Here is a 25,508-nt window from a genome sequence, read left to right as displayed (position 1 = left end):
GTTACCATAGACTTCCAGTCAATGTGCTAACGCTAGTTAGCAATTGCGCTAACTCTAGTTAGGAACTTCCTTCAAACTGCATGCAGACATAAAAATAGTATCCACGAGTTCATCAGACTCTGGGGAAGTAGATAAAGGGGCTTCATTGCCAAAATCCTGAAGTATCCCTTAAAGACATTACCCTTATAACAGTTAAGAGGGTTGAATGCCTCGCTAAAGGCCACCATGGCAGTAGGGGATGGCACCAGCCCTAGGTGTAGTATCTTTCAAATACATAAGCTAGCTGTGCTTGATTGAGCTTGTCTGGCGCAATGGAATAGTCACAAAAGTGCAAACCCCACCCGACCCTCTGGCGCTCCAGGCAGGTTCATGGAAAAGCTCCCAGTAGTTGAAAGATTTCAAATAATATTTGATCCCAGGTCTGGATGCCACCGGAGCAATTGTTTGCCATTGTAATGCTGTGGTAAGCAAACTTATATTAGATCCACAAACTAATGCTTAACCCTAGCCTTGAGCTCAGCAGGCTAATACAGTCTTGTGGTGCGCAGGAGACCCGGGCTTGAACCAACCTAGTCAGTAACACCAGCAACCATCTGACTTAATCCTACCAGATTTGTTTACTTACAGAACTTTTTGTACTATAACTAAAAGGGACTTTTATTTTCAAGACCCTTTATGAATGATGTTGAATAAATGTGTTATGAATATTGTATGAATGAAACTGCAACATAAAATGTGTTATGAATGCCTTATGCATACCACTTTCATGTAAACAAGTGTTACCTACCTTTCTCACAGTTGTTTCAAGCTGGTTGTCCTTTGGGTGGTGGACCATTCTTAATACACACAGGAAACTGTTGCATGTGAAAATCCCAGCAGCGTTGCAGTTCTTGACACAAACCGGTGCGCCTGGCACCAACTACCATCCCCCGTTCAAAGGCACTTAAATCATTCATCTTACCCATTCACCCTCTGAATGGCACACATACACAATCCATATCTCAATTGTCTCAAGGCTTAAAAATCCTTCTTTAACCTGTCTCTTCCCCATCTACACTGATTTGAAGTGGATTTAACAAGTGACATCAATAAGTGATCATAGCTTTCACCTGGATTCACCTGGTCAGTCTATGTCATGGAAAGTGCAGGTGTTCTTAAGGTTTTGTAAACTCAGTTGCCTTCAGAAAGTATTCACACAACCTTTACTTTTCCAAATTGTGTTGTGTTACAGCCTGAATATAAAATTGATTCCATTTAGATTTTGTGACACTGATCTACACATACATACCCCACAATGTCAAAGTGGAATTTTGTTTTGAGAAAAGTCTACAAATTAATAAAAAATTAAAAGCTGAAATGTCTTGAGTTAATAAGCATTCAACCCCTTTTTTATGGCAAGCCTAAAAACGGTCAGGAGTAAAAATGTGCTTAAGTCACATAAGTTGCATTGACTCACTGTGTGCAATAATAGTGGTTAGCATGATTTTTGAATGATTACCTTATCTCTGTACCCCACACATACAATGAATTATCTGTAAGCTCCCTCGGTCAAGTAGTGAATTTCAAGCACAGATTCAACCACAAAGACCAGGGAGATTTTCCAATGCCTCGCAAAGAAGGGCACCGATGGGTATTTGTATTTATTATGGATCCCCAAGGTAGCAGCTGCTCTTCCTGGGGTCCAGCAAAATTAAGGTAGTTATACATTTTAAAAATATTACAATACATTCATAACAGATTTCACAACATATTAAGTGTGTACCCTCAGGCCTCTACTCTACTACCACATATCTATAACACAAAATCCATGTGTACGTATGTGTATAGTGCGTATGTTATCGTGTGTTTGTATGCATGTGTCTATGTTTGTGTTGCTTCACAGTCCCGGCTGTTCCACAAGGTGTATTTTTATCTGTTTTTTAAAACTAATTTTACTGCTGACATGAGTTACTTGATGTGGAATAGAGTTCAATGTAGTCATGGCTCTATGTAGTACTGTGCGCCTCCCATAGTCTGTTCTGGACTTGGGGACTGTGAAGAGACCTCTGGTGGCATGTCTTGTGGGGTATGCATGGGTGTCCGAGCTGTGTGCCAGTAATTCAAACAGACAGCTCGGTTCATTTAACATGTCAATACCTCTCACAAATACAAGTATTGATGAAGTCAATCTCTCCTCCACTTTGAGCCAGGTGAGATTGACATGCATATTATTAATGTTAACTCTCTGTGTACATCCAAGTGCCAGCCGTGCTGCCCTGTTCTGAGCCAATTGCAATTTTCCTAAGTCACTCTTTGTGGCACCTGACCACACGACTGAACAGGTGCGACAAAACTAGGGCCTGTAGGACCTGCCTTGTTGATAGTGCTGTTACCCCCCGAGTGGCGCAGTGGTCTAAGGCACTGCATCGCAGTGCTAGCTGTGCCACTAGAGATCCTGGTTCGAATCCAGGCTCTGTTGTAGCCGGCCGCAACCGGGAGACCAATGGGGCGGCGCACAATTCGTCCAGGGTAGGGGAGGGAATGGCCGGCAGGGAGGTAGCTCAGTTGGTAGAGCATGGTGTTTGCAATGCCAGGGTTGTGGGTTCGATATCCACGGGGGGGCCAGTATGAAAATAAATAAAAAATAATGTATGCACTAACTGTAAGTTGCTCTGGATAAGAGCGTCTGCTAGATGACGTAAATGTAAGAATGCAGAGCAGTGCTTTATTATAGACAGACTTCTCCCCATCCTAGCTACTGTTACTGTTGTATCAATGTGTTTTGACCATGACAGTTTACAATCCAGGGTTACTCCAAGCAATTTAGTCTCCTCAACTTGCTCAATTCCACATTATTCATTACAATATTTAGTTGAGATTTAGGGTTTAGTAAATTATTTGTCCCAAATACAATGCTTTTAGTTTTTGAAATATTTAGTACTACCTTATTCCTTGCCACCCATTCTGAAACTTAACTGCAGCTCTTTGTTAAGTGTTGCTGTCATTTCAGTCGCTGTGGTAGCTGATGTGTCTAGTGTTGAGTCATCCGCATACAGAGACACACTGGCTTTACTCAAAGCGAGTGGCATGTCGTTAGTAAAGATTGAAAAAAGTAAGGGGCCTAGACAGCTGCCCTGGGGAATTCCTGATTTTACCTGGATTTTGTTGGAGAGGCTTCCATTAAATAACACCCTCTGTGTTCTGTTAGACAGGTAACTCTTTATCCACAGTATAGCAGGGGTGTAAAGCCATAACACATACGTTTTTCTAGCAACATACTATTATCAATAATGTCAAAAGCCGCACTGAAGAACAAAGAAGGCCCCCTCAATCTTTTTATCATCAATTTCTCTCAGCCAATCATCAGCCATTTGTGTAAGTGCTGTGCTTGTTGAATGTCCTTCCCTATAAGCGTGCTGAAAATCTGTTGTCAATTTGTTTACTGTAAAATAGCATTTTATCTGGTCAAACACATTTTTTTTCAAAAGTTTACTGAGGGTTAGTAACAGGCTGATTGGTTGGCTATTTGAGCCAGTTAAGGGGGCTTTACTATTCTCAGGTAGGGGAATAAATTTTGCTTGCCTGAGGGCACACACTTTCTAGTAGGCTTAAATTGAAAATATGGCAAATTATTATCCTCAGTAATTTTCCATCCAAGTTGTCAGACCCCGGTGGCTTGTCATTGTTGATTGACAATAATACTTTTTTCACCTCTTCCACACTTACTTTGCGGAATTCAAAATTACAATGCTTGTCTTTCATAATTTGGTCAGATATACTTGGATGTGTAGAGTCAGTGTTTGTTGCTGGCATGTCATGCCTAAGTTTGCCAATTAAAAAATCATTAAAGTAGTTGGCAATATCAGTGGGTTTTGTGATGAATGAGCCATCTGATTCAATGAATGATGGAGCGGAATTTGCCTTTTTGCCCAAAATAACATTTAAGGTGCTCCAAAGATTTTTACTATCTATCTTATGTAATTTATCTTTGTTTCATAGTGTAGTTTCTTCTTCTTTTTATTCAGTTTAGTCACATGATTTCTCAATTTGCAGTACGTTTGCCAATCGGGTTGCCATCTCTTTTGCCTCATCCCTCTCAACCATACCATTTTTCAATTCCTCATCAATCCATGGGGATTTAACCATTTTTTACAAGTCATTTTCTTAATGGGTGCATGCTTATTAGTAACTGGGATAAGCAATTTCATAAATGTGTCAAGTTCAGTGTCTGGTTGCTCACCATTACACACCACAGACCAACAAATATTATTCACATCAACAACATAGGAATCACTACAGAACTTCTTGTATGAGCTCTTATACACAATATTAGGCCCAGCCTTTGGAACTTTGGTTTTCCTAGATATGGCTACTATATCACTACATCCAATGGATTTGGATACTGCTTTCAAACAGATTTCTGCAGCATTAGTAGAGATATGATCAATACATGTTGATGATTTCATTCCTGTACTGTTTGTAACTACCCTGGTAGGTTGATTGATAACCTGAACCAGATTGCAGGCACTAGTTACAGTTTGAAGCTTTCTCTTAAGTGGGCAGCCTGATGAAAGCCAGACAATATTTAAACCACCCAGAATGTATACCTCTCTATTGATATCACATACAGTGGGGAAAAAAAAGTATTTACTCAGCCACCAATTGTGCAAGTTCTCCCACTTAAAAATATGAGAGAGGCCTGTAATTTTCATCATAGGTACACGTCAACTATGACAGACAAAATGAGGAAAAAAATCCAGAAAATCACATTGTAGGATTTTTAATGAATTTATTTGCAAATTATGGTGGAAAATAAGTATTTGGTCAATAACAAAAGTTTCTCAATACTTTGTTATATACCCTTTGTTGGCAATGACACAGGTCAAACGTTTTCTGTAAGTCTTCACAAGGTTTTCACACACTGTTGCTGGTATTTTGGCCCATTCCTCCATGCAGATCTCCTCTAGAGCAGTGATGTTTTGGGGCTGTCGCTGGGCAACACAGACTTTCAACTCCCTCCAAAGATTTTCTATGGGGTTGAGATCTGGAGACTGGCTAGGCCACTCCAGGACCTTGAAATGCTTCTTACGAAGCCACTCCTTCGTTGCCCGGGCAGTGTGTTTGGGATCATTGTCATGCTGAAAGACCCAGCCACGTTTAATCTTCAATGCCCTTGCTGATGGAAGGAGGTTTTCACTCAAAATCTCACGATACATGGCCCCATTCTTTCTTTCCTTTACACGGATCAGTCGTCCTGGTCCCTTTGCAGAAAAACAGCCCCAAAGCATGATGTTTCCACCCCCATGCTTCACAGTAGGTATGGTGTTCTTTGGATGCAACTCAGCATTCTTTGTCCTCCAAACACGACGAGTTGAGTTTTTACCAAAAAGTTATATTTTGGTTTCATCTGACCATATGACATTCTCCCAATCCTCTTCTGGATCATCCAAATGCACTCTAGCAAACTTCAGACGGGCCTGGACATGTACTGGCTTAAGCAGGGGGACACGTCTGGCACTGCAGGATTTGAGTCCCTGGCGGCGTAGTGTGTTACTGATGGTAGGCTTTGTTACTTTGGTCCCAGCTCTCTGCAGGTCATTCACTAGGTCCCCCCGTGTGGTTGTGGGATTTTTGCTCACTGTTCTTGTGATCATTTTGACCCCATGGGGTGAGATCTTGCGTGGAGCCCCAGATCGGGGGAGATTATCAGTGGTCTTGTATGTCTTCCATTTCCTAATAATTGCTCCCACAGTTGATTTCTTCAAACCAAGCTGCTTACCTATTGCAGATTCAGTCTTCCTAGCCTGGTGCAGGTCTACAATTTTGTTTCTGGTGTCCTTTGACAGCTCTTTGGTCTTGGCCATAGTGGAGTTTGGAGTGTGACTGTTTGAGGTTGTGGACAGGTGTCTTTTATACTGATAACAAGTTCAAACAGGTGCCATTAATACAGGTAACGGGTGGAGGACAGAGGAGCCTCTTAAAGAAGAAGTTACAGGTCTGTGAAAGCCAGAAATCTTGCTTGTTTGTAGGTGACCAAATACTTATTTTCCACCATAATTTGCAAATAAATTCATTAAAAATCCTACAATGCGATTTTCTGGATTTTTTTTCTCTCAATTTGTCTGTCATAGTTGATGTGTACCTATGATGAAAATTACAGGCCTCTCTCATCTTTTTAAGTGGGAGAACTTGCACAATTGGTGGCTGACTAAATACTTTTTTTCCCCACTGTGTATTATAACACATTTCACACATGTTATCCAGAGACTGACTGTTAGCACTTGGCGGTCTATAGCTTCCCACCAAAATGGGCTTTAGGTGAGGCAGGTGAACCTGTAGTCATATTAACATGAGATCCTCTCTAAGCTTTACAGGAATGTGGTTCTGAATATAGACCGCAACACCGCCCCCATTGGCATTTCTGTCTTTTCTGTAAATGTTATAACCTTGTATTGCTACCACTGTATCATCAAAGGTATTATCTAAGTGAGTTTCAGAGATTGTCAGAATATGAATGTCATCTGTTATTAGCAAATTATTGATTTCATGATCCTTGTTTCTTAAGCTACATATGTTAACGTGGGCTATCTTTAAAAAATGTCTGGGATGCTTGATTATTTTTCTTGCTTTACTGGGAAGCTTAGCAGAGGTAGACATACTCAGGTTATTTTTAAAAATAAGAAAAGCAGACAATTAATAATATTCCTTTGACCATGGTGATGTTATTCATTACGCTTTTGATGGTGTATCAATACACCCAGTCACTACAATGATACAGGCGTTCTTCCTAACAGTTGCTGGAGAGGAAAGAAACCACTCAGGGCACTAAAGTAATACTGCAAATAATGCGGCAAAGAAATTAACTTTTTATCCTGAATACAAAGCATTATGTTTGGGGAAAATCCAACACAAGACAACACTAAGTACCCCTCTTCATATTTTCAAGCATGGCGGTGGCTGCATCATGTTATGGATATGCTCGTCGTCTGCAAGGACTCTGGAGTTTTTTTAGGATAAAAATAAACAGAATAGAGCTGAGCACAGGCAAAATCCTAGTGGAAAACCTGAGCTGAGCTTTCCAACAGAAACTGGGAGACAAATTCACCTTTCAGCAGGTCAATAACTGAAAAGTTCCTGAGTGGCCTAGTTACAGATTTGACTTAAATTGGCTTGAAAATCTATGGCAAGATTTGAAAATGTCTGTCTAGCAATGATCAACAACCACTTGACAGAACTTGGCGAGTTTTTAAAAGAATAATGGGCAAATATTGTACAATCCAGTTGTGCAAAGCTCTTAGAGACTTACCCAAAAACACTCACAGCTGTAATCACTGCCAAAGTGTATTCTAACATGTATTGACTCAGGGGGTTGAATACAAGATATAGTAGTGTTTTATTTTTCATTCATCTTTAAAAAATGTTAGAATTTTTCTTCCACTTTTACATTAGAGTATTTTGTTTAGATCATTGGTTAAAAAAAGACAATTAAATCAATTTTAAATCCAATGTGTATCAACAAAATGTTTAAAAAAATAAATAAATTTTTTTTAAGGGTGTAAATACTTTCTGAAGGCACTGTATATGTCAAATATATGTCAGATATGATGTATGCGACATTACCATTGCACCACTTTCCCAGCTAGAGCCTTTTATAGTACATGACCAGCAATTTAGCATCAGCAATCTCACCTAAAGTTTAGTCTCCTGGGGCATCCTACCAATTTACCAAAAGTTGTATACCTTCCTAGAAGTATTCAGACCCCTTGACTTTTTCACATTTTGTTACAGCCTTTTTCTCAAATTGATTAAATTATTTTTTTCCCTCATCAATCTACACACAATAGCCCATAATGACAAAGCAAAAACAGGTTTTTAGATTTTTTTGGCAAAAAAACAAAACCTGAAATATCACATTTACATAACTATTCAGACCCTTTAATCAGTACATTATTGAAGCACCTTTGACAGCGATTACAACCTCGAGTCTTCTTGAGTATGACGCTACAAGCTTGACGCTACAAGCTTGGCACACCTGTATTTGGGGAGTTTCTCCCATTCTTCCCTGCAGATCCTCTCAAGCTCTGTCAGGTTGGATGGGGAGCGTCGCTGCACAGCTGTTTTCAGGTCTCTCCAGAGATGTTCGATCAGGTTCAAGTCCGGTCTCTAGCTGGGCCACTCAAGGACATTCAGAGATTTGTCCCGAAGGCACTCCTGCGTTGTCTTGGTTGTGTGCTTAGGGTCGTTGTCCTGATGGAAGGTGTACATTCACCCCAGTCTGAGGTCCTGAGCACTCTGGAGCAGGTTTTCATCAAGGATCTCTCTGTACTTTGCTCCGTTCATCTTTTCCTCGATCCTGACTAGTCTCCCAGTCCCTGCCGCTGAAAAACATCCCCACAGCATGATGCTGCCACCACCATGCTTCACCGTAGGTTTCATCAGACCAGACAACCTTGTTTCTCATGGTCTGAGAGTCTTTAGGTGCCTTTTGGCGAACTCCAAGTGGGCTGTTATGTGCCTTTTACTGAGGAGTGGCTTCCGTCTGGCCACTCTAGGCCTGATAGGTGGACTGCTGCAGAGATGGTTGTCGTTCTCTAAGTTTCTCCCATCTCCACAGAGGAAATCTGGAGCTCTTTCACAGTGACTATCGGGTTCTTGGTCACCTCCCTGACCAAGGCCCTTCTCCCCCAATTGCTCATTTTGGCCGGGCGGCCAGCTCTAGGAAGAGTCTTGGTGGTCAAACATCTTCCATTTAAGAATAATGGAGGCCACTGTGTTCTTGGGGACCTTCAATGCTGCAGAAATGTTTTGGTACCCTTCCCCAGATCTGTGCCTCGACACAATCCTGTCTCTGAGCTCTACAGACAATCCCTTCGGCCTCATGGTTTGTTTTTTGCTCTGACATGCACTGTCAACTGTGGGACCTTATATAGACAGGTGTGTGCCTTTTCAAATCATGTCCAATCAATTGAATTTACCACAAGTGGACTCCAATCAAGTTGTAGAAATATCTCAAGGATGATCAGTGGAAACAGGATGCACCTGAGCTCAAGTTCGAGTCTCATAGCAAAAGGTCTGAATACTTATGTAAATAAGGTATTTATGTTTTTATGTTTTTATAAAATTGCTAAAATGTATAAAACCCTGTTTTCGTTTTGTCATTATAAGGTATTGTGTGTAGATTGATGAGGGAAAAATTGAATTAAATCCATTTTAGAATAAGGCTGTAACGTAACAAACTGTGGTGGGTCTGAATACTTTCCGAAGGCACTGTATGCTGCTGGTCCATCTTTTCTACTCACTCCTTTATAGGAATATGAAATAAATAATATTTAGACAATTGAGAAGGTCAATGTGATGTTTTAATCGTGATGGTGTTGCACCCCAGATTTAAATCATGGAGCGATGACGCTTGTTTCCCCCGTTGCTCTGTCTGTCGCCTGTGTACGGAAACATTTCAAATCCCTGAACCACATGGTGTCGCACTTGCACATGTTAACAGATTGACTAGAGGCCGTTTTTATTGTGTCGAGTCAAAATCTGCGGATTTAATTCCTATCAGTCGGTGCTCAATCATATCGATTTGATGGATATCGAAAATCAAATGGGTCATGATGACCAGAAGACTGAGACTTTGAAGGTAGACATGTTCAAAAGCTTTTACCCTAAATATTAGCTAAATCATTTGCCAGCCTTTCTTTCAGTTGTATGACCATGTGTGAAGTAAGTGTTGACTGCTAAATAGTGGGTAGACTGGGTTATTCTGCGTGATGTAGACTTGTATTCCAAGCATTAGTGGGCATGCGGGTGCTGCAGCCAGAAGGACTTCCAATACTTCGCCATTATCTGAGAACAACTGTCGCTGTTTCTTGAATTGACAGGCATTTGTGTATTGTGTGGCAGTGAAATCTTCATAAGCAGTCTGGTGATTGAGCAAATATCTGATTTAACGACGTTTCCTGTAAACGGATTTGCCACTATGCTCACAGTCTGAAAGCAGATTTAGGGCTAACAAACACGGTTCTGTTTAATCTGTCTGCAAGTTTTTCAGAAGTTATTTGCGAAAGGCTAACCTCGTTAAATTTGACATAGGGTCACTACATTTCGCAAGCAGACATTGGGCAGTTCAAAGCAGAGGAAACCCTGCACTTTTACCTCAATACGTTAAACTTCACATTTCATTTGAGAAAAAATCAAACGTACTTCATAGCTATATCGAACGGGTTGAGTCAAAAACGCCCATAACTCGCATTTTAGACACAAATGCATGGTGTCAAAAGGAGATTTGCGCCAAAGTTATGCAATTGAAGTAGCAGTTCGAATTCTGATTTTGAGTAGGCCTAATATTCATTTCATTTTGGTAGTCTTTAGGTTCCCTTATGGACCCAGAATGTCAATTTACAAGAGCTATTGGAAAAAGACATGTAACAACTGCAGGTTTTAATATTTTCTTTATCTCATTTTGTAATAAACATATAAATAATAAACTCTAGACATTTTTGACACATCGCCCTGTTATGAAAGTTAACTGGAACGCTATTATATACTATCCAAACTGTGCATCTGCCGCATGTTATTTCTATAAAACTATTTCCCTATTACAAAATATGAAAAGAAAAAATACATTTTAGTACATTTACAGGAGTTACTTATTAATTTATTCAACGAAACGTTTTGTTCTGTACTACTTATACTGTTACTGAATTGTCAGAATGTGCATTTCAAATTTTCTAAAATAAAAATAGAAAAAAGAAATACAACAAAAGCAGAGGCAATAATTATACGAGGCAGAATATCTGTCCCAATCTGACAACTTAAATGAAACGTTTCCAAAATAATAGAATTCTTAATAAACAAAACAGTACAAGATTTCCAAGACTTTTCCCAACTATTTAAATTAAAATATATTCTCGTATCTTACACTATTTCAAATAACGAAATGTGATTCGGTAACGATCTGTCAAAATCAAATGTACAATTCTGTGTATAAAAATATAATTTATGGACCCCACGAAGTTTGTTTATCCCCAAAATATAACAGTCAGTTGCACATAATATGCACAGAACAAGAAGTTTGCTCCTTTTTACATAATCTTATTTTTCTTTGCGGTTAACTTGGAGATATACAAAAATAGATTCTGCACAATTTGCTGGTCACACCGTTTTAGGATCCATCCGTGTGATACCAGCCAGTTCACATGAGAATAAATTATTCAAAGAAAACTTTTAAGGCTCCATTCATTCTTTAAAAGGGACACACATGTAAAAGTCACTGAAATAAATATCCCAACATCGCTGGGGCCTTTGTATTTTTCATTCTACTATTGTTTATTGTCCTAGATTAGTCTTATTTTGCTTTGCTTCAACTTGAGTTTATTGACATCCCCAGTGGGTGAAGCGCGTGGCTATCCAAGAGCCACGTTCCTAATTGATATAGAATCTTGGAGTACCAGTGCACTCCATCCTCATGTAAGGTGGCGTTGGGCATGGAGTAGTCTTTCAGGGATAGCAAGGAGGACAGCCAGTAGCTCAGTCTGACAGGTGCAAACGCCCAGTGCGCTAGATTGTGGTCTTCAATTACAGCGTAACATGACACAAGCACCTGATCTACGACGATGGTTCCTTGAACCGTCATTGGCGCAAAGGACCCCTCGTGCTCCTCCATGTAAATCCGTCCCACGGTGACCGACTTCAGTTGGTTATGCAAATCATCAAAGACAACCACCTTTTGTCCAGGTTTGACTTTGCTCGCAAATACTGCTGACATGCTGTGGAGATCATCCGTTGAGTTGTTGACCACAAAGAGGAGATGTGCAGCAGTAAGGGTGATTTTCTGGGTCGTTTCTTTAGTCTCTATCACATAAAACACTCGTCTAGTTGACGAGTCCTGGTCCATGAACATGATGAAGTCACTGTATGCGAGGTCCCCATCACTGTTGGCAGCCAGCACTTTGTCGCCAACTCTGAGGTCTTTCACTGCCTTCCTGCTTCCATCTTTGAGAGTCACGGAAGCGGTGCCTGGGAAACAGCCTCCTGATTTGGCAGCAACTGAGTTTTCTGTTGAAATAGAAGATTGTATTAGTGATTGTAAATATGATTGTGAATATACAGTATATCCATATAGGCTATTTGATCTCTCAGTGAAAGCAGGACAAGTTTTGGGCTCAGCACTTTGGAACATGTGCAGCCTATAGGCCTATGAATGAACCACTGTCACATATAAGTCTATTGGCTATATCCACACGTTTTAAAGAGGAATGAACATTGTGATTTTAGGCGAATTGGTCCATATCTCTCATTAAAACGAATTTTAACTCAACATCAGAGGTTGCATTGTATTTTCCCGCATATAAAACATGGTGCCATATGCTTTCATTTGGCATAATGTGAATGTGGAACTCCTTCACAAAAAGCCGTATTGGCTGCTTCTCATTGTGTGAGATGAGAAAACCGAAAGCCCTGGCTCCTCTAACGTTAATTAAAAACCAATAAAGAGCGGACATTGTCATTCTAAATCAGCTTGTGGACAGAGCCACTCTTGGAAAAGAACATTTACGCCTTTCCCAGCTACTCTTCCCATATTTGTTCAGGTGCAGAAACCTCTATGTGACAATTCACACACATAGCCTACTCAGAAAAAAAAAACAAGAGCGCCGCAAACACTATTTACCCAGTGGAGCCACTTTTCCAAGCCTCTCAAGATGTAGATTTGAATTTAAATGAGGGCCCAGACTCTAAATGCTTGCAGTCGACCAACATCAATGTCCCTTCTTTTTACCACTTCTCCCCCGCTTTGTTGTCAATCTTGGTGACAATAATTCGGGTCTTGGGAGAACTCTTCACATTCCGATCTCCAGGATCACAGTCAGTAAACACACACAGCCACAGAATAGAACCGTCCCGCTCTGAATTTCTGCATCTAATCTTTTAAGATTCCGGGGCATGAAATAAGGTGACAATTGAAAACCGGATTTGCCCCAAACGAATTAAACATTGCTAAGTCCAAATCTCTTTAGTAAAGTCACATGACCCCTAATGACACGGACTATATGATCTCAACACGTGTGTGTGTTGAATTTTAAATATAAGATTTGCCATTAAATTCAAAACGAAAATGTGATCCACTGGAAGAATAGGCCTACGTTGATTTCCATAAGGTTTTTGGGAAAATCAAGAGATGATTTTAACCCAAAAGATTTGTCTAAAGTAGACCTACTTTGGTAAAATCAATTAGGCTACACATTTTGGACGGCCAACACTGATGCAAACATAGGCCTAGAATAGATTATTTCGATCGCCAAATAATACAAATCAAATAGCCTTCTCTTGATGTGCAGTGATTTTGAATTCCATAGCCTATCAGTTAGCGTACAGGAACTTTTTTCCATATAGGCAATGGCATTTTATGAGTGTGGGAATAGGTTTTGTGTAATAAAAGGTCGTGGTTCCATCGAAGAGACAGTGTGGGGCGATATAAGATCATGAAATAGTCTGATATGCATTAAACATGAACAGGCAGCAAATACCCATATAAATAACACAGCTACTATGAAATACATATATATAGATATATATTAAATATGGATATGAAAGGGTAAAAGATCACGGTATAACGAGTGTGAATAACAAGAGAATAGCGAGAGGACACATTGTGTAGAACTCTGAACTAGAAGGGGGTTGGCTAACGAGATAGAATCATATAATATCCTAGAAACGTTGTTTATTTCATCCCAATAATATGTTAATTAATTATCTAGCTCGAGTAGCGTACTTTGTAAAAAATTAATAAAATAAAAGTTGCATCATCAATAAAAGGGGGGAAAGGTTATTATCACGTTTTCCAAGATATTGTATCTTTCCCATTCACATTCGTTTTTGATGTCAGTGATGGCGACCAACAGCTTTTTGACTTGACACCCTACCTGCTTTGACGGAACAGTGGATGTGGGCCTTGGACTCGTAGTAGACCCAGTCGAACCCAGCCTCCACTGCTAGTCTTGACAGCGTGCCGTATTTGCTCTTGTCTCTATCGGAGGTCGTGATATCCACTGCCCTTCCCTCGTAGTGTAGCGACTCTTCGAAATGGTGCCCATCCTCGTCCCAGCCCTCGGTGACGCGGAGCTTTACCCCTGGCCACTGGTTCATGACAGAGATAGCCAGGGAGTTCAGCTTGTCTTTACATCTCTGGGGGAAGGAAAATGGAACAGTTAGTCATCTATTTAGATATATCAAATTCACTAATCATGCTCACCAGATGCCAATTCCTTCATGTAGGATATATCAGGCCTGGGTATTAAGCCTACATTAGGCTCATATTTGATATATGATATTAAGTGTTATGTTCCAGACAGTGTATATTCATTATTGGCTCTTAATCTTAAACTTAATTCACACGCCTGAAGGTATGTGATTTTGTAGATGCATGGTTGGAGGCCAAAACAATGATCCTATAGAGTTGACATTATATAGTTCGTCTTCATATGTGCACTTTGTGGACCAGAGACCAGGATTTATGATCTGAAACAAGGTACACACCACACACACACACACCACCCTACAGGTTTATGGATTACAAAATACAAATCACTCAAATAGTTAACATTTCACATTCCATTACATCTGGTGAACCTGAATATCTCCGATATTCCACACTAAAGATTAATTGAGATTCAATCAATATCCTCCCATCTATTGTTCTAGAGAGTGATGTTATGGGATATATGCCTACACACAACAATGTGAATGGTTTGTTTGAATAAACTCGAATATTCTGTGTGACGAGCAGCGTCTGAGGGAACATGTCAGATAGAGAAGCTTGTGATTAAAAATTGATAAGCCATTGCATTCGCTTCACTGGCCTAAAACATATAGATTTGGTCCTTGGAAAAGTGCGACCGCTCAATGGCCTATTTGTACTCTCTCTCAAGATGCTATAACGTGATAGACTCTGTCCAATAAAAGAAAATGCCGGAATTAATTATATATTTGAAAAAATTGAAAAAATATATAACTATATTGAAACCAAGAGTAAGACGTGTGTTTTCTTTTAATAAATAATTGATATTGAGGATAATCTAAAGGAATAACTGAGTTATAAAATAGTTGTCTTATAATTGGAATGTTGCACTTCCTAACCTATATAAGGACCCTTAGTGGAGATGCTTGGCCTTCTCCAAGACAACTCTTCTCTACACTTAACCAATATGTCAAATAAAACATTACAAAGAGTCTTTTCACCGCAACCAGAGGGAAAGTTTCATTATTCTTGTCGCGCAAGTTCTTGGGACGTGACAGGACTACTCAACTGGAGGTGTTTTGGTTTTCTTCCCTAAAGGCCCACCCCCCCCACCACACACACACATCCCTAACGCATGGGCCACTCTCCATCCTCTTCCGTTTGTTGGTAAGGATCCCCAATGCTGGTCATACGGTTAGCCTACCTCATATCGCAATTAGCCTAACCTGTCTTTCCTGCGATACCTCAAAACAAACCAACAATATACTCGCACTTGTAGCATGCAGTGGGTAAAAAATGCAAAGTGGCCATGCCAAAACCTTTTCCTGCACATTCTGAGTAGGATTGCTGGAGCCAAGAGCCGTGAAGCCTAAACTATTTATTAATTCATTGGGTCGTGTGCCGCAAATCCAGCCAAATTCTGTTCAACCACCGTGAAGCCCAGCAGGATCCCTCCGCCGGCGCTTTGTCCTCAGACTGAAAGTTTTTCAACAAGCCTCGCCCGCAGTCTGCCCCTTAATCTTCTCACAAATGAATTGGTTAGAGGAAACACTTATCAGGTACCTGTCAGTGCAAACAACCCGCTGGTCCGTCTCAATTTCGCGTCGTTTGAGTGGCCATATTCAGTTTCCATTAAGCTGTGCTCGCTACAGACGACCATGTGATGTTTTTATTCGCGACAGAAACGTCTGGGCTGCGCGCTAAAAATGTCTGTAAAGCTATGACCTCGTTAACTTTCCTCGAAACGAACTGTCTTTGTAGTTGAGGGGGCTGCTTGGTTAACTCGCTCACTCAAAATGAGTTGGTGCAGCCAGGGGGCATCACGCTTTTATAGTCATCATCACTTTAAATGGAGTTTGATTTACATAGGAAACCACAACAGACAGACGTTTAATCTCCGTTGAAATTACACTTTGTTTAAACAATTGTGAGACTGAGCTCTATTCCAGCTAGGAATCCATCCCATAGTTTACAACTTTCAGTGCACCTGCGCACCCACAGTGAGTCAGCGCCGTCCCCACCACAGCCCACTGGATTGACCATTACGCACAACAATCATACAATATAGAAGATGGCAAACATATTCTAGATGCTAACCATTAGTTCTTCATATTATTCAGATATTAAGTTTGTAGGCTGTAACAGTCTATCTCTAACTCGTGATGTGGTTGCAGGTGCATCTCGTCAATAGGGCTACGCAGTACGCCACTAAACAGCAAATACTGTAAGTACTCCATACTTAATACATGTATTGTCTGTTGAACTTTGTTTATGCTTCCTCTTCTCATTGACCAAAGGTCATAAATTCAAATACTCCCGCATAATGTAGACTGGATGGCAGGTCGTGTTAAATGAATGGAGGGAGGGAGGGGGCATATTCCCACGGGGATGTTTATCTATGAGCCTCCTTTTGCCTTGCCTGGTCAATATCTATAGCAAATATGTCATATTTTAAATATTTCACCTTTCTACGAATTATAGCCTAGCACAAAGCATAAAACAGTGAGCTTATTTTGTCACTCACAATGCCATTAATTTGTTGTTGTTTTTGGAAATGGTTTGGCGAATTTTTTTATGCAGTGATAACATAATAAAATCAACATACATCCTCTACTTTCAGACCAATAAAGGACGGTAAATGGAGATGAAAGCGCACAGTGTGTCAAAAAGCGGAGTCTTTGGCACAATTCTCTGTTCAACCACAGCTTTAACTGGCAGTGGCCGAGGGCTATAGACAGAATAGAAGGTTATATATCTCACTCTAGCCTCCATTTGAAGTGTGATAACGAATAGGCTATATTGGAGGAAGGGAAGGGAGCATTTAAGAGATATGTTGAGACTGCACGCAGGGCAGGGTGAATATTTAATCTAAGCTCGTGCCCATGTCGCGGTATACGGTTCAGGGAGTCCGGCGCGCGCGCCTCCATCATCACACTACTTCAGGTTCAGTGGCATTTTAAGGTGGCCGGACTGAACTAATAGACGTTCTTATTAAAATAGCAACACAGCAATTGCAAAATACGTGCAACAGACACCCAATATAGGCTACAGCAGCTGGAAATCAAGTAACCTCATGGGTGAGAGTGACATGCTCTCCAGACTGCATTTCTGACCCATATTTTTATGGACAATGCATGCAAGATAGCCACCCAGAATCGTATAACGAAATCACAGACTAGCATTCGACTGAGGGAAATCTGATTCACAGAAACTACAATGCTTGTTTGCCACTAATGCAGTCTTTCCAAAGCAAATGCATTACCGGAGGCGCAGTCGGTGCGTCTTGCTATATCATTGCACTAATTGGCCGCGTCCCACCCATTTATGAAGTAGTGATAGTGTTCAGAACATTCTCAAAGAAATGTCAATGTCTTCATGCGCCGATAAACACTATACTGCGAAAGGCTGAATAACAGTATGCAAGAAAATGTCTGAATGCGCCAACCATGCATAAATAAGGCCGCTGTTTTAGTCATAGGTCAGATCAGATGACTGAAATTAAAGATTTAAAACAAGATGTAATCTAAATCTTAACGGTGCAATAGCGGAATATCCTAATGCTATAGTATTGCATAGACAACCGATGTGCGTCTCCACAAGGCCTTGATACAAATATAGATATGAGGAGAGGACCACATAAATATTTCAAATAAACTGCCACAATCGTGAAGGCCGAGTGTCCTACTGGTCTGCCAGTAGGCCTATGTCATGTCTCTGATTTTATTATGAAAGCCTTACCCATGCAGGACCTAATCAAAAGTGCAATGCTCTGAGATTGAAACGGAACCTTTTCACACATCTACTTAAAAATAAAAACAGACTTGAGACGTAAATATGCATTTGTTTGTGGTGCGCAATCTGCATCCAATGTGAAAGGTTATGTTACACAGTGTCCTAAAAGATGCGCGGCATTAAAAAGGTAGGCTATTCATTTTACCTGAGTCATGAGCCGGTCCGCACCGGTGTTCTCTTCATCCTTAAAGATAATGTCAGTATTGTAATTGGGAGTCAGTTCTTTAAATCGCTCGGAGTTCCGTGTGATCTTGCCTTCATATCTGCCACTGGCCCCTAGGGTCTTCTCCGCGACGTTTGGGATGAACTGTTTGTACGCTAGAGGTGTCAGCTTCTTCGGATGTCTTCTCCTCCCGTAGCCCCTGCCCGGTCCACAGCCCATCCCAGAGGACACCAAGGACAAGCAGATCAACCCGAACAGAACGATTCTTGTCAACAGCAGCATTTCGTCCATAAAATCTAAATTACTCGGAGCCTCAGTGTGTTATCAACCGGCGGCCGTTTGTTTCTATATCTCCCCTCCCTCTCGCGCAGCTGCTTCCACAATGTCCTTGTCTCCTCCTCTAGTTCGTCTGTAGGCTACCGTGCCCCCCGATCACTACCGTGGCAGGTGCGTAAATGAACGCCTCTGCAAAATGATAACGGAACACATCGAAGGAGAGACGTTGCTGCGTGGGTAAAAAGTGAGAAAATTAACCACGGAATCTCTGCGTAGTCGAGCTAGAGCGGCTTGTGCGAGCAGACCGCGTTTACTGCTATGTATTATAGCACCGATCTATGGCAGGGGAGGGACCTGATTGGTTCGCCTAGACAAACCCTTCTGATGTTATCACACAAAAGAGTAAAAAAAATCTTTAAAGATTTTTTCCACCTGAAGGGTGGGTTTAGGGGAGGGGCTGCACTCCATGGGAAAACTTAAATTACAATTTTTTTCTCTCTTCCTCTGTTCTTAAAACTAAAAACAAGATTCCCAGTTGAGGGAAAACCCAACTCGTAGCCTATAGGCCTATGTTGTTATGTTATGTGACTTAGTGTGGGTGATTCGAATGTTGTGTCTAGAATTATTAGATAAACTTAGGTACATATTGACTTCCCACTCATGGGAAATAGCTTGAAAATGGGTGTACGCATGTCTCTGACTCTGGGAGTTTTTTTTTACTGTGTAAGTGTCTAAATTAGAGCGTCTCGGTCGATAGGCTGCATGAATAAGCCAAACGTTGTCAAGAAGTTGTACAATTAGTTAACCATATAGCCCAGTATTATTGCTTCTCATATGTATAATTTACTCAGTGCGTAACCGCTCATTTGGATATAGCCTACAAACTAACTTTGGGGAAAATAATGGGTGAGCCACTGATTGGAAATTAGACGGGTCAAGGAATAAAAATACTATTTTTTTAAAACAGCTAATACAAAATATAATTTAGGCTAAACTATGTCCAAATGTCCTTTGTTTAAATAATTTGACTCGGGCATGATACCCCTTATTCTAGTTTCAGCATTGTAGATCCATTTTCAGTCTGAACAGAAAGTAGCAGGGCAAATTACGTTTCAGTCTGAGATTGCATCAAAAGAGAACATCCTATGAGCGTATATGATATGTCAGTGGATGTGAAAAACCTAGCGTTTATTTTCTTGCATAAAAATAATTAACAAAAATCAATGCGCATGACACTGCCATATGCCATGGCGCACACATAGGCTATGTGGATGCATGACACGTTTTAGAGCCACCGTTCAATTGTTCTTTTAGATAGAGTTAATGATATGTTAATGATGCATGCGTAATGCGCGCTCTCCATGCGCCTTTCCAAAATTCGCCAAAAGGTAATTAGTGGAACGCCACTTCAAAACACGTGGACACACAAATTATAACGGTAACAAACCCTTTCTGTTACTTTGTTACACCTGTTAACACAAATGTTGAATTACATTTTTTTTATTGTTACAGTACACTTATGTTGTGTGGAAGCATAGGACTATAAATACAGGTTCAGATTTTCAGCCTTAGAACTAAGGGAATTCCATAGCAACAAACATTTTTAAAAATCCACACAAAACATGTCATATTTCAACCTCACTCCGAACTAGTAACATCCTATTATGGAATATAATTATGTTTAGGCCTATCTTAATAAATTCCCCCAAGTCAATGGAACCATAATCCAAAATATATGGATAAAATCAGACAGACACAAAAGGGTGTCCTGGTTTGAATGGTGTTTTGGGGGGAAGAGACTTAGGGTGTTCTAAGGGTGTTATCCCAGGCCTCTCCTTCCTCCACATCCTGGGCCATTGGTTATTGGAATTGGCTTGTCAAGTGTACACAAACGTGCTGCTGTCTGTTTGGGCCAGGGATCAGACCACAAAGCCTTTCCCCCAAAGTCCACTTCATTGACAGATTAAGCCATGGTAACCACTGTATTCACTGGTCCATAGCAGCAGGCGAGGTATGTGGTAATTGTCTTACTTTCTCTTGTCTTCACATGTTTGCAGGACCGCTCTCAAAGATGGTGTCTGTTTGTCTCGGGAGACATATTAATGCTCTGCCTCTGCTCCTCCATGGCCAGGCCTTTTTTTAGCAGGCCCCTTTGCAGATAATGATTTGTTGTCTTCCATTGGATGCTTCTGGAGATGACCAAAACTCCAGTGTTCATCAGTATCCATTTGATGCTGTATTGCAGACCATATCTGAGTTTCACATAGATGTTGATCTTTTTAAATGGCTTTAATCACTATTGTCTGGGTTCATCTTAGTAAAAACCTTGTCTGTGATGTATCAATGAGTGAACCACTCTGGTCTGACACAATAAAACACATTGGGAGAGGCTTGAAGATTTTGCCAAGATATTGCCACAGTGAATGACCATTGTAAAGGCAATAGTATTTTTCTGCACTGATATATGAATGTTACTACATACATAAGCAACACAGAAAGAATCTGATGCTTGGTTGAAGAAAAGTCGATTGGGAGGAGCTTTGAATGTAATCACAAAACCCTTTGTTAAGTAAAGGAGGTGCTGATTTGGGTCGAACAAACAATGGGTTACTTAGCATTTGGAGATTAATCATAAAAATGCCTATCAATATTCTGTGTCATTACAAAATGTGTCCTGGGGGAACTATTGGTTAAAATTGGTATTTAATATCATAGTGATAATGCAGAAATATTTATAGTTCAGTTTAACCTTTATTTGCATGCTAGAATAAGCCTATAGGTCTTGCTTGTGCTTTGCTTTGACCACATTCACCACCATTGTGTGGCACATGAGATAGGGGGAGATCCTGCCAACCACAGGAGAGACGGGTTAGGTCAAATTAAAACCTGCCCTGGCAGACCTCCAGCACTGCCAACCCTGTGCCAGTGGCTCATGCCATCTCAGTCAGGGCAGGTGAAGCTACCTGCTGCCTAGTGTGCCCAGGAACGTGATGAAGCCCTTGCCAAAGATGACCAGCTTAACTGGCAGAGCGCCAGGTCAAACCGAGAGTCCCCCTCTTCATTAAGCGAGAAAAAAAAACGTGATTATCTATGTATAGCTGTGCGCATGCACATCCTTGAAATGCCTCTGTGTTATTTGTTTGCAGAGTGACAGGAGAATCTCAGTCGTCTTGGCAGTAGACACATTTCAGCAGCCGTCAACATGGAAGTCCTGAGTAAACACAGGGAGGACTAGCCTACAGCTGCAGGAGACGTTCCAAAACCAAGGGCAGTGTTTGGGCTGAGGTCACAGGCAGTGAACAGGAGTTCAGGTATCACTACTCTGAGATATAGACCTAGGCAGGCACTCCAGTGATGCCACACAGGTGCCTCAAAACTACAGGGACAGACGCATGGTGTGGTGGGTATTGGTGAGGCAGGTGGAGCCCTCACCCTCAGACTCCACCACCCCACCACCACATCCGCCCTGGTGGCTGACGCCGTGACGTGCGCCTTGTACCGTTGCCTGTCGAACCAACAGGGTACATTACCTGAATCACACGAGGAGAAGAGAAAAAGGCCTCCCTGTAAATGTGTAACATGTAAAAATGGTAAGCAATGTAAATAATGCAGACTGGAGCCCATGAATAATGCAACCTGTACAGAGGACTAGGAGGCTGTGCTGCTGCCTGGGCTCAGAGGGAACCAACCAATCCACTGGAAGCACAGCTGACAACAAGAACACAGCCCAGCCCAGCATCTCTTCTCCAGCATCGACATAGCACAGAGGCCATGGCCTCCAGGGTGAAATTTCCCCTAGGTACAGATCCTTAACCTTTAGTGGGGGAAATGCAAAACTGACACAAGATCAGCATCTAGGGGCAACTTCACCCTACCCCGAGGCCATGGACAGGGGGTGGTGGTGGTAGTGATGGGGGAGGCGGCGTGAGATATCTGGATGAGCTGGACACTGGGGCAGAATCTCAGCAGCATAATATTTATACAGCGGTAGAGACTAGCCCATTTAGAGACAGCTCTCATAAATAGTAGAACATATTCACCAGGGACAGCAGAGCAGGAGTAGAAAGCCATGCTAACTGCTACCGGGAGTGACACAGCAACATTGAGAGTTGTTTGATGAAATCATTAAGGAGGGATTGAGGGCCTTATAAATTGTGTAGCGCCACGGGGCCTGTTGCATGTGATGGATAATCCACTGTGAGGAGTAGTTCTTTCTGTGGCCATAGATCTCTCTTCCAGGTGACTACAGGTTTGTCCCATATGGCAACCTATTCCCTACATAGTGCACGACTTTTGTGCACTATATGGAGAATAGGGTGCCATTTGGGATTTAACCTTACACCACCTTCTCATCAACCCTTTTCTCTGCCATGTCATTGGGGCCATATCCCATAGACTTGGATTGAAAACACCCATCCACATCAGCCATACCCAAATACAGCACTGGCTGTTTGAGCATGTTCCCCTCACCAGTTCGAGCCGGCATGGAGGATCTCGATTGCCTCTGATCTGATTGAGGCAAAACAGGTGGCTAATTTCTCCCAATACAGTGTTAACCAAGCATGTGGCGAAGCAGAAAGAAAAAGGTTGAACAGAGCTTTTGCTGGTCCAAGTCCTTCATGACTGTTCTAAGTCCTCCTACTGTCTGAGGTTTTGAAACCCTGTTTGATGGATTAAGAGTGCAGAATAATCACACACACACACACACCCTGTGCCAGATAGCTCTCTGTTATGGTTTGTTTGGGAAAAGGAGGTTCCTTTATTCGACCCAATAGAAAACCATCACCAAGGACAAGGTTAGTAGTATCAAATAGCAGGTGAGTCCCGATTCAGGGCTTGAGGGCTTTTATCCTGACCTGAACATCTGACAATCTGTAAAGGTGAAACTGGCACACTTATGCCAGTTATCCCACAACCTTTCCCCAGGTGGAATTATCTTTATATCTATGTCTTTGAATCACTTAACACGATTCAATCAACCTTTTAGTGGAGACAACATTGGTCGTTCTTTGCATTGAAAGGATTTATATGTCCTGAAGGCCTTTCTTTTCAGTTACAATGGAGATTGCACAATCACAGTACCTGTAAAAATGTTTTATTTGCTCCCTGTAGCCGCTCCCAATACTTAAACATTAAGCGCAAAGGCTAGACAGGCAAACCCCCTTTGAACTGCGGAGCAGGGTGAACCCAAGGCAGAGGGGAGGGGTGGAGGGGCATTGTGTCGTGATTCAGGGGGGGGATTGAGGGGGTAAGGAGGCGAAGGATATTTCTTCAGGTGAGTCAGAGGAGCCATGTTAGACCATCCAGGTCTTGACTGGGATAATACGTGATGAGGAGAGAAAGTCTCAGGTGTTTTTAGCAATGCCACTTCTGTTGACATATCACATTTTATGTGTACTATTTCAATTTCAGTCCTAATTCCTACACTGGGAGTCACACAAATATGCTGAACTAAATTCACAAATCTGAACCTATCTATGGCTGCGTTTAGACAGGCAGCCCAATTCAGATTTTTTCCCCCCACTAACAGGTCATTTGACCAATCACATCAGATCTTTTCACATCAGATATGTTTCACAGCTGATCTGATTGGTCAAAAGACAAACTATTGAAAAAAAGATCCGAATTGGGCTGCCTGTCTAAACGCAGCCTTAGATGTCTGTTTGGTTCACATTTTGTCCGGTTTGGACCGGCCTTGATTTGGCTCAAACGTAGACGTCTATAAATTGTTTAGATTTGGTCTGGTCCAGACCGGCCTTGATTTGTCCCAAACATAGACGTTTATGATTGGTTCAGATTTGGTTTCAAATCTGAACCAATCATAGACATCTACAGTGCATTCGGAAAGTATTCATACCCCTTGACTTTTTCCACATTTTGTTACGTTTCAGCCTTATTCAAAAATGTATAAAATGTTTTTTTTCCCCTCATCAATCTACACACAATACCCCATAATGACAAAGCAAAAACAGGTTTTTGAAATTTTAGCAAACAAATAATAAAAAAAGAACTGAAATATCATATTTACTTAAGTATTCAGACCCTTTACTCAGTACTTGGTTGAAGCACCATTGACAGAGATTACAGCCTCAAGTCTTCTTGGGTATGACACTACAAGCTTGGCACACCTGTATTTGGGGAGTTTCTCCCATTCTTCTCTGCAGATCCTCTCAAGCTCTGTCAGGTTGGATGGGGAGCGTCGCTGCACAGCTATTTTCAGGTCTCTCTAGAGTTGTTCGATTGGGTTCAAGTTTGGGTTCTGGCTGGGCCACAAGGACATTCAGAGACTTGTCCTGAAGCGTTGTCTTGGCTGTGTGCTTAGGGCCGTTGTCCTGTTGGAAGGTGAACCTTCGCCCCAGTCTGAGGTCCTGAGCGCTCTGGAGCAGGTTTCATCAAGGATCTCCCTGTACTTTGCTCCGTTCATCTTTCCCTTGATCCTGACTAGTCTCCCAGTCCCTGCCGCTGAAAAACATCCCCACAGCATGAGGCTGCCACCACGCTTCACCATAGGGATGGTGCCAGGTTTCCTCCAGACATGACGCTTGGTATTCAGGCCAAAGAGTTCAATCTTAGTTAGGCTATAACATGGAAAATAATATTTTTTGTGATAACTGCACTGTGATTTAAATTTGAACATTTAAACATTCACACCCCTATTTAAATGTCCAGAGAATACATATTTTTACCTTTCATTCAGAACCTAAAATGAACCTAACTTCAACTTCTGGAAAGTACGTATTTTAGACGTCTTTTCAACGTCATTTTGCTTACTGGTAGGCCCTCTGTTGTGAAACAATAATGGCCATTTCAGCAAGAGACAAAGCACATTATAATTGCATTGACGTAAGAAATCTGGATATGCAAAACTAATGCTTATGGTGAGCAAACTCTGCTTCGACATGATCTGTTCAATCTGCGTTTTTTCTAAACCCGAGGAAACAGATACTATCTGTGTAATGATCCCGAGTCCTTCAAGTGTGTGCCATTTCACCTCAGGCCTATCAAATAAAGGCTATAATTCCCTCCTTAGTCAAATGAACCCGGGAACATAGAAAACACCAACAT

The 25,508-nt window shown here is 41.4% G+C and overlaps 1 protein-coding gene across 1 annotated transcript; it reads right to left on the bottom strand.

Moving 5' to 3' along the window:
- Nucleotides 1–11,338: 11,338 nt before the first annotated feature.
- Nucleotides 11,339–18,458, bottom strand: LOC311109096 (sonic hedgehog protein-like; the record flags this gene model as incomplete). The annotated part of the gene is made up of 3 exons (XM_084151900.1): nt 11,339–12,033; nt 13,899–14,160; nt 18,150–18,458. The coding sequence occupies 3 exons, from the start codon at nt 18,456–18,458 to the stop codon at nt 11,339–11,341; spliced, it is 1,266 nt and encodes a 421-aa protein (XP_084008026.1).
- Nucleotides 18,459–25,508: the final 7,050 nt, after the last annotated feature.

Source organism: Coregonus lavaretus, assembly GCF_964263955.1.
Source record: "Coregonus lavaretus genome assembly, chromosome: 34".
In the NCBI taxonomy this organism is placed as follows: Eukaryota; Metazoa; Chordata; class Actinopteri; order Salmoniformes; family Salmonidae; genus Coregonus; species Coregonus lavaretus.
The sequence above is the reverse complement of the archived record's forward strand: the minus strand, read 5'-3'. Positions and strand labels throughout refer to the sequence as shown.